Source organism: Plasmopara halstedii (assembly GCF_900000015.1).
Source record: "Plasmopara halstedii genome assembly, contig: Scaffold_287, whole genome shotgun sequence".
Classification (NCBI taxonomy): Eukaryota; Oomycota; class Peronosporomycetes; order Peronosporales; family Peronosporaceae; genus Plasmopara; species Plasmopara halstedii.
The window spans coordinates 109,975-120,030 of record NW_020187208.1 but is presented as its reverse complement, the minus strand read 5'-3'; the positions used below and the strand labels follow the sequence as shown (position 1 = coordinate 120,030).

The 10,056-nt window shown below is 48.7% G+C and overlaps 1 protein-coding gene across 1 annotated transcript; it reads right to left on the bottom strand.

Moving 5' to 3' along the window:
- Positions 1 to 7,292: 7,292 nt before the first annotated feature.
- On the bottom strand, positions 7,293 to 7,627 carry PHALS_04917 (uncharacterized protein; the record flags this gene model as incomplete). Its single annotated transcript, XM_024722627.1, has 2 exons — positions 7,293 to 7,393; positions 7,492 to 7,627. 2 exons carry the CDS (start codon positions 7,625 to 7,627, stop codon positions 7,293 to 7,295), a joined length of 237 nt encoding a protein of 78 aa, XP_024573684.1.
- Positions 7,628 to 10,056: the final 2,429 nt, after the last annotated feature.

Genomic DNA, 10,056 nt, shown 5'->3' with positions numbered 1-10,056 from the left:
ACCCGGGACCTCCCGGTCCTGAAATGAGTGGTAAACCACTGCACCACAGGATCGGTTGTTAGAGAAGACGGACTACAATGTAGTTGTGTCAAATTCGGTCGAAAGTGCGGAATTTAGAGGGTGATCATAAACTTCAGTCCTTTTCCCAGGCAAACGCAAGCTTGTGAATCGTTTTTTGTTTACATATGACATTATTGTTCAATTTGAATAGCGATGGCTTATTAATTCATGCAATTTAAAATAATACCTGTTTTTTACGTTATACTATCCAAAATTCAATACGCAAATTAGTGAAGACTACCTACCACCTACACCATAATTAGATTAGTAATGATACTTTGTCACTACATGACTTTTGACAACCGCTTAAACTTTGAAAATTGATAGTAGAATTTCTACACAAGCCGTGTAGGGTGCCTACCCCGTAACATGATGTCTTACCAAAATATGAGTCACGTTGGCGCCTCAAACCGCAAGTCATATAGATTTGACCATCACACATCGGTTTAAGCCTTGCGAGCACGAATCACGGCGGAAATGCTTCACTCAGCTACCACCTTTTAACATGGCTTGATGAGCCGTCAAGAAGGACGCGACCCTTTGGCCGACGTCATAACAACATTGTTCAGTACGTAAGGCAAGGTGTTCCCCGATGAGAAAACTCACCGATTCGTTCACACCACCGGTACCATCTACCCATAAGACCGTGTCTCGAAAATCTAAGCCTTTTTTGGGATCGAACGTCCATAACACGCACGCTCAATGTTGCGTGAGCTACGCACACCGTGGCCATTTCCCGTAGCGGAGAGGGGTAAGCCGCCCTACTACGGTGCAGCGGGGCTGCCTTAGCTCTTTGTTTAGAGAAAGCTAAGCTAAGGTCACCGACCTAACGTTCTTTCCAAAAACCGGTAGGAATGTAGCGGATTGCAATCTGCTACTTCCAAGTACTAGAGTCTTAACCAAGGCAAACGAACACTTCTGTTCAAAAATTGAAACTGTATTTTATTGTTTTAGTTGCGGCAGAGCCGCCAACATCTAAAACTTAAGGTTATCCTGATTAATATAGTAATACTTGATAAATATAGCGAATCCTAATCAATATAGTAATATGCATTACTACTGGCTGTCCCGTCACGTGGTGGCTTCTTGTTACGGTGTAGCCACACCACTGTGTTATCACACCTATGTACGGTCGTGGGTCTAGCCCTTTCTTACAAATGCAGGTGTAATTCCGTTATACTCTCCTACATCAAAATTGTCAATAATAGCTGTCTTATATGAGGCTCGCGTGCCTGAGACACCTTTACGTTGCTAAAAATAGCTGTAAACCTCCTTCGCTCAATGAGCACCGTGTCTACTTCACGCAAAATACCCAGCCTAGCTGGTGGCTAGGGCGTCCGCAGCAAAACCCTTCTTCTCTTCTTCACAGAATGCACCTACGGACAGTACGCCGGCTGCTTCACGGGAAGCACATCTCAAGCCCTCGACAACTGGGCGTAACACAACGCGCCCGCCCCGGGCGATGGATTTACTCGTCGAAGAGTTGGATGAAGTCGTCTACAAGTCGAACACTCCTTTCCCAGCATGGCATGACGACGAAGATGAAGTGTGCAACGGCGCGGCGTGAGCCTTGCTCGAACCTTGCGGACACCGTGACCGTTCTTCGACCTCTCGACTTTCGAGGTAGTGGTATTGTTACCAATCGCCTCGACGAGGCTCAGGAGCAGCAGTTGGAGACTACCCATAGGGCGGCTTTCATGCGCTCGTATCCACGTTCGGTCCTACACCCTCGTGTGGTATATGGCTTCCGCTCGGCGGATCTCGCTTTAAAGCGAAAGACGCGATCACTCGATCGTTGGGCGTCTACGCAGTCGGGCCTCCAACCAGTACACAAGCTGAGCTTGATCAGCGGGAAGCGCTGCGAGCTCGCTTTTTTTTGGTACCACAAGAAGTACCGCGCTCGACTTCGAGCTCAAAAAGGAGGTGCTCTTGCTCCCGCAATTTGGACCATTCTGTGGTTTTCGTCCCTAGCGAAACCGCTGCAAATGACGATGAGCTCTTTGAGCGATGGATGCAGCTGCACCGGAAAATTTCCTCGCTGTCTACCTTATAGCGAAGCCACAAGGAAGCATACATGCGCGTTGAGCGCCATCTTGGATTTGAGTTTGCCAAACCCAAGGCGCAACACCGGCTGCCTCACGTTAAGAATCATCGCATTGTTTCAGAGCGATTAATAACCGTCGAGCAGACGAATACGTCACTTCGCTCACTTTACTGTGCGGCGGTGGAGCACCTTGCGTCGTAAGAAACGGAAATTGTTGCAATCCGTGCTCAAAACCAATTGCTGGTTCAGCTTCTGGGTGGCCAAGCGCCTTGGGCGCTACCCCGACGAGTGGGAGCGCATCTTTTTCGGAAGGTTCAGCGTATACGCTAGGCCACGATCTTCAAAGGTCCAATAAACCGTTGACGGAGCTTCATCTTAAAACCAGCAGAAACTGCATGTGTAGGAAGGTATTTAGCAATTAATAGAACCAGGTCTCCGACTCAATGTCTTCAACATGTCTTCTTCGTTTTCCGTCTGCATATTCCTTCTGCATGTCTTGGCTTTCAGCCATCGTATTGCGAAAAAGACACTTCTTCCGGTAGACAGGAAGTCCTGACTTCTTAACACGCGGTTAGAAGGATGACATCAGCCAGCCGTACCGCTAATTTTTCCATCATGCCGTGAGCCATGGGATGGCAGCGTTAGCGGGACACAAGAAATAATAATTTCGCTCACGTAGAACGGCGTATAGCCGGTGGATGAATTCACTGCATTGTTCAGAGCAAACTCCACGAGTGCTCCAGCGCTTCGGCATCTCAGCGCAGACGCTGCGAAGAACGTCTTCAACGACGCGATTTATGCGCTCAGTCCGACCATCGGTCCACAAATGGTCCGCTGTGGCATGCACCTTTAAATTGTAGACCAACACTTCTCAGTGAAACGCAGGTCTCTATCAGAGACAATTGACTCCGGGAATCCATGTTGTCGAAGGACACAATCGACAAACAGCGTCGCTGTCCCACACCGTCAATGGTGTCCGGCACTGCCACAAGATCGCAAGATGAGCCATCTTGCTCAAACGGTTGAGAAAGACCGCTGCACCAGTGTTGCCTGCCGAGTCCTTTGGCAGACCAAACACAAAGTCCATTCTCCTGAACTGCCAAAACCGGGGGGGGTACAGGTAAACTGGCCAGCAGCGCCGCCGCATTTGGAGAGGATTTCACCCTCTGACACGTTCTACACGTGCGCACATAAGTGCTAGTTCACTTGTACAGCTTGGAACACCAACAGTGGCAACCCACCGAGCTGTTCGTCTTTTCACGACCGATGACCACTATACGGTATTTTAATTCCTAATCGTGAGGAACCACAATTCGTGGCTTATCCGTTGAATCGGTGCTATAGTACAGCACAAGGAAGTAGACGTGCGCGTTGAACGCCATCTTCAATTTGAGTTTGCCAAACTCAAGGCGCAACGCCGACTTCCTGGGTGTTGTCGCCCTGCGACATATGGAATAGTCCATCCCGCTTCTGCAAGCTCTGTGGTTTCTCATACGGGTGAGTCTAAGACCACAGCAGCTCAAGGTCATAGCTGGTTACTGCCGAGAAGCACGGGGCGCACGACGACGTGAAGCGTCACGATCCTTCTGATCATAAGCATCCTTAACGTCTGGGCAGTCTTGCCGAAGTAGCACCTCAAAATCCCACGAGTTCTCTGCGTTTGGGTATCTCCACCACCTCACAAGACATTTGGTTCGACCCTGTCGACGACGGTTACCCACAAGGCGTTCCACGTGATATTGGGCGCCACCATTCAAATCGAGTCGGCTTAGGATTACGACGACTTGGTCGAGCGCTGTCCGGTGACTCGCGATGCTCGTCGAGCTCTGGAGGACAAAATCCGTCGTCATGGGCACTCCGCCGAGCATCATTTTGAGGTCGCATAGCGCTGTGCGGAAGACCTCGATAGCTTGGAGCACTCTGTGCACCGACTGCTCCACGTTGAGGATAATCGCTCCCCGACGGAGCGGCTCGTACCCGTCGAGCAGATGAATACGTCACTTTGTGCGACGGTGGAGCGCCTTGCGCCGTAAGAAATAGAAATTGTTGCACTCGTGCCCAAAAACCAGTTGCTGTATCAGCTTCTGGGTGGCCGAGCGCTTTTGGGCGCCACCCTAGCGCCAATGGCTTCCGCGTTCCTTTGTGCCGGATCCCGGTACGGCTTAAGCAAGCCCACCTTGAAACGGAGTGGTTGCGCATCCTTCGCGATAGGTTTGGCATATACCCAAGGTCTCGCTTGGCCACGACCTTACTGCGTCACAAGACGGTTTAAATGCTGCTGGTGCATTTGACAGCCCTCAGGGATCACTGGCACTCCCAAAGCATCCCGCTCGGAATACTCATCGCTGTCAGCGGAAAATCACTCGCTGTCATGAGCAATTGGTAATATCCATCAGCCAAGTCGAGCGCTGTATTTGTACAGCCAAACGTATTGTTCTGGAGAACATCCTTCCTATGAATCGGCGTCTGTGCCGGTATGGTGGCACCGTTTAGCTTATTGTAAACGCGAATGATACACCACTTGCTGTTCGGCTTCCAGACACAAAATATGGGTGTCGAATGGGAAGACCTGCTCTCAGGCACCATTCCTGCGTCGTGTTCCGCATGACAAAAGGCGTCAATGACTTCACAATGCTCCTTGGGCAGGAGCCATTGGCGTGTTACGCCGTATTTGTTTTCCGAGACCAGGTCGATCTCATGACGCACACCTCGGTTCGGAGGTAGGACCGACGGCGGATTTTTGGAGACGACGTCTTTTAGTTCCTTTGCTGAAAGATGTCGTCTCCGAGGATCCTGAAGGATAAACGATTCACTTCGTGCGTTCAGTACCATCTGGTGTCCTCTAGGGCAGCTTTCTCCAGAATGGAAGACAAGTTTTCTCCTCGTTCGGTCGTGTAATGATCACCTCGCCAAATTGCCTACCTTCAAGGCACCAACGCCGAACCCTTCGAAGCACATCTCGTCCAGCTCAAGGAGAGCACCCACCGCGGGATTAGCCGCGAGGCAGACATCGCCGTCTTTCTCCTCCTTCATATCGTTAACAAATGTGTGTAGCAGTACGCTATCGCCTATGGTAAATACACCCTAAGTCAGACTCGACGCCCTGCGACTTGCAGCTAGCATACGGCGTCGCCGTTGCCTTTCCCCGGAGGCTTTACGTCTCGTCGAGATATAGTGGGAAAACGCACTTAGCGTCGTCCAGTGTCTTAGTGTCCTCACTTTCTGCTCCATTGGAGCCTTGATATTTTAACACCACCCGACGAAGAGCTGCTATTTACGCAGTCTTCGTCCAGTGGATAACGTGCCACTCCACGCGCATCAGAAGAACCTTGCCTAAGATGCCTCGGACCTCGTCTGACCGTACTACTCTAGGCGTTCAGAAACTGCTTCAAAATGTGAGCAGTGCTCAGTGGACTAAGTGCCACTCCACGTGTATCACTGGAGCCTCACCCTCGATGCCTCGGCCCTTCGCCGACCATGTCACTCGTGGTATGCAGCAACTGCTTTGAAACGTGAGAAGTGCTCAGGGAATTACGTGCCAGCCTTCAAGCCACGCTCGGGACTCCTGTCTAATTCTTTGATGTTCGACAACTCGGATACTCCGAAATCCAACTCATTGACCGTCTCGGCTCAGTGCCCGCACCAATAGCGCTTCTGCTTCCTGGCAGAGGTGGTTTATGACTCATCAAAGCTCCACCAGGAGACGTATGCGCGTAGCGCTCAAGGTCTTCAGCCTCCAATCAATCCATGGATCATGGTATTCAACCATGCAATTTAGGGATAAGGACATACCTTGCATCCAAGTCTAAGACGAAGAAGCGTTCCGCGCACGTGAATTCCAAAACTTGACATCGAGGTCCACAGGGACCCTTGGCACAGTGACACAAGTCCCCGTTGCTAAGCGAACAGTGACGATGTCACACAACTGCGCTTCCAACGCCTAAGCATACAGCTAACATCCTTCTATCAAAAAGCTTCGGGCATAATTGCCCGACGCCCGGAATCGATATGGATTTTCCATGACTTATCAAAGCCCTTCACGGTTTCTTATACGACCAGCAAGCCCGGACTATACACACGTTCTGTGTACACCCACCCTTGTAAACCAGGGTATGTGTGACCCTGTTACACCCTAAGTACGTGTAATCCTGTTACAGAATCAAACCATTTTCCAAATTGATCAAACTTGCCAATAAATACAGAGTTGCATATTTGTAGTGATGCTTAGTAGACCTCAGTCGATCGATAGCGTAAACCTTTGACAGCCGTTTCTTTGGCATCTTACAATGCGTCATTACGCTTCGTGACAACGTAGTCACACATATTTGAATGTGACATAATGGCTATTTTGACGAGTTAACGTCTGAGTTTAAGACCAAACTTGGTCGGAATGATGTAGTGATGAATGTGCTTTCGTGGAACCTAAGTCTCATATCGTGATGGCAAGGTCACGCGGCGATAATGTAAAATCGAACGTTTTGCAATTCGTGCGCCAAATGGTTTGAAAAGAAATTAATTTTCTGACTCAGCAACTTCAAGGAAATATACACCACTAACGTTTTTTTACAAAAGTCTGCTATGTATCCACTTGACACCAAACTTGAGGTTGTACTTCGTGATCAAGAAAACGTAAAAATATATCTGCTTAGCTCATTTTGAAGAAAATTTCGAACAAGTATTGACTTGCAGCTCGGTCAGCTCGATGTACCCCTGGTTCAGCACGAAGGAATATATATAAACTGTTGTGAGAAAGTGTACAACGTGCTAAGGGCTAAGAACGTACCATACGCACCAACGTCTTTAGCCAGCTGACCAATTCATTCAGAGTGCCGACAATCCACTAGTATGGTTTAAAATTCGCCCCCAGAGGGATTTTCCATATTAGCGATGTTGTAGTTGGCACTGAACGCTTGCGAAGTATTAATTATCTCGCTGCTACCAGCGACTACATATACAACAATTTATACCAATTCCCGTAAGCACGGATATCAGTCGGGTTTACACCGACTCTACAGCAGGGTTTGGCAACTTTGCGCGAGGTGAATGGTGTATCGAACGACACCTCCGCAAAATAATGTGTGCCCTTGGATGGAGAGGTACTGTTGATAATTATCGTTATGTTGATATTATCTCGGATACGTTGCATGAAAAAAAATGCTGATTTCCTTCAAATATATGGAGCGACAATTTATTGCGCGACTTTTAGACAAATGATCGAGGTTCTCAACGGATGCGCAATGTGACTCTCGAGGCGAAGCTCTTGAAAACGATACTCTTTGACTGATGAGCCTGATGAGCAAGGCAAAGCCCAATATTGAATGGACAGATTAGTAAAGTAGCCTATACTATCGGGATATAAAAAGTATCAGGTTATCCAGATATATTACCTTCTAGCAGATAAAACTCTGCCGAGTTTGAGGTTTCGCTTTGCGCATCCTCTTCATATGACACGGTTGTCAAAGAACCACACTTACCGCCAGCAATTGGAGCCCGACTCTTAGACTTGGCAGGTTGCTTTATCATCAGGATCATTGGTATGAGTAACGCTCAAATTAGCAGAACCAGAGACAAGGGTGAGGGCCTTTCTCGACGTTGCGCTTTTCGTGTTTTACTTTGCGACGTCAAGCTATAGGTGACATTTCTGTCGAACGGCTGTTTACTTAAGCCGACCTGAAAAGGTTCAAATAGTAAGGCGGTGAGCCATCTTCACTCAATACATGAGCTGACACACACAATTATCAGTACTGTCACCAGGTTGCAGTTTGAGAGATACAGCTCTTATGATGGCACCGACGATGCCACCCTTGCTCATAAGAAAAACTCGTCTCACTTATCAATTGTGCCATAGGCTAACACATAAATGAACCCAGGCAAAGCGAGGGCTTAAGCCGGATTGATGCGATCAGAGTAAGAAAGGGCGGGTCGCACAAGATTATGCGAGCGTACATAGGTGTGTATTACACAGTTACTGTAATAACACAGTGGTGTGGCTACACCATAATAAGAAGCCACCACGTGGCGGGAGTGCCAGTAGTAATGCATATTACTATATTGATCAAATTTCGCTATATTAATTAAGTATTACTATATTGGTGGCTCAGCCACAACCAAAACAATAAGATACAGTTTCAAATTTTGAACATAAGTGTTCGTTTGCCTTGGTTAAGGCTTTAGTACTTGCAGGGAGCGGATCGCTATCCGCCACACTCATACTGGTTCTTGGAAAGAACGTTGGGTCGATGACCTTAGCTTAGCTTCCTCTAAGCAACAACCCTGCTGCACTTGGTAGCACTCGTAGTCAACATACGACTGAGTCGTTAAGTCTGATTTTCTGCGAGGATGGAGTAATACGCCTCTTCGCCCCAGGGCATGCAGGACGGGCTTAATAAGCTGATGCTCCTGCTGGACCCCGAAGACATGGAGCACCTCGTTGCGCAAATGCTCGATGCCATAACCGGCGCCTAAAGGCTTTGCCAAGCGAGGAAAAAGCTCTGTTAAAGCACTTGCAGTAGAAGCCACCAGCATCGACAGCTCCTATGACGCCACCATCGACGACGGATTATTCCTTCCGACCCAGGCCACTCAGAAATGCAGAGATGGCTATGGTACTTCTCATTCTTCAAAACGAACAAGAATGCCGAATTCAAGTTCAAGTCGGAACGACTTGGTTGGAATGCACACCCTCATAGCTCGTTGAGCGGGCCTGAGACAAAAGATCTCAGCTATGCTGAGAAAAAGGAAGGTCTCCGAGATGCTGAAGCAGCGTGTAAACACCCGATGGCTGTCAGTTTGTTGAGATACCCGTCACTTTCGGTTGGTTTGTATGTCGCGCAAGGCGAGTAAAGGTTCGTCAAACAGACATTTCGCTTCTAATTTGTCTGGTTTGACGCGGCGAAACGAGATCACCCAGTGGGTGCGGGGCGCCCTACTGGGGGAAAACTGAGTCTCGTTGAGCCTTAAGGAGATAGAGGGCAGATGATCCTTGTCCCGAAGAGCTGCGTGCTTCTAAACGATGCCACATTCACCGCTTTTTTATAAAAAAATGGATGCACACGCAAATCTTCCATTCTGGCCACGCCATTGCAGAGACCCTCCATAAAGACGATCATTGCGACTGCCTCAGGAAGAGAATCAGCTGCCATCCCGGCAATGAGTGTTCGCAACTCATGGACAAAGTTCACCAACTTCTTCTTGCCCTTTCGAGCAGCAAGAAAATGCGATTTCATGCGATATGCCTGATTAGGCGGCGAGAACACTTGTAGAAGCTGACGCTTTTTGCATCTTCTAGGAGGGGAATGCAGCTTCAACAAAAAAAACCACGTCAGTACCCTTTTTCTCGCTCGACCCCGAGCTTAGTGATAGCTAGCGCCACGCGCTGAGGAGATAAACTCGTCATCGCTTCCGGATGAAGCTGTCTTGGAAGACACCAAGAGAGGGCTGAACCACGAACTGGATCGTCGATCCTACAGAATCGCTTGGATCCGTACTATCCTTTGGAAAAGGAATTTCAAGACGTCGTCTCCAAGAAACCGCCTTCAACCCTACCTCCAAACCGAGCTGTGTGTCATGAGATCGACCTGGTTCCGGGAACCAAATACTGCGTAACACACCAATGGCCCTTTCCTAAGGAGCAGTGCGACATCATTGACGCCTTTTTTCGTGCAAAGCACGACGCAGGGATGGTACGTAAGAGTAAGTCTCCCCATTCGACACCCCCATTTTGTGTTCGGAAGCCGAACGGCAAGTTGCGTATCGTTTATGTTTATAATAAGCTCAGCGCTGCCACCTACCCGGCACAGACGCCGATTCCTAAAAAGGATGATCTTCAGAACAACATGGTGGGATGTACGAAGTAAAGTGCACTCGAATTGGTCGATGGGTATTACCAATTGCTCATGAGAGCGAGTGATATTCCGCTGATAGCGGTGCGCACTCCGAGCGGTATGCTCTGG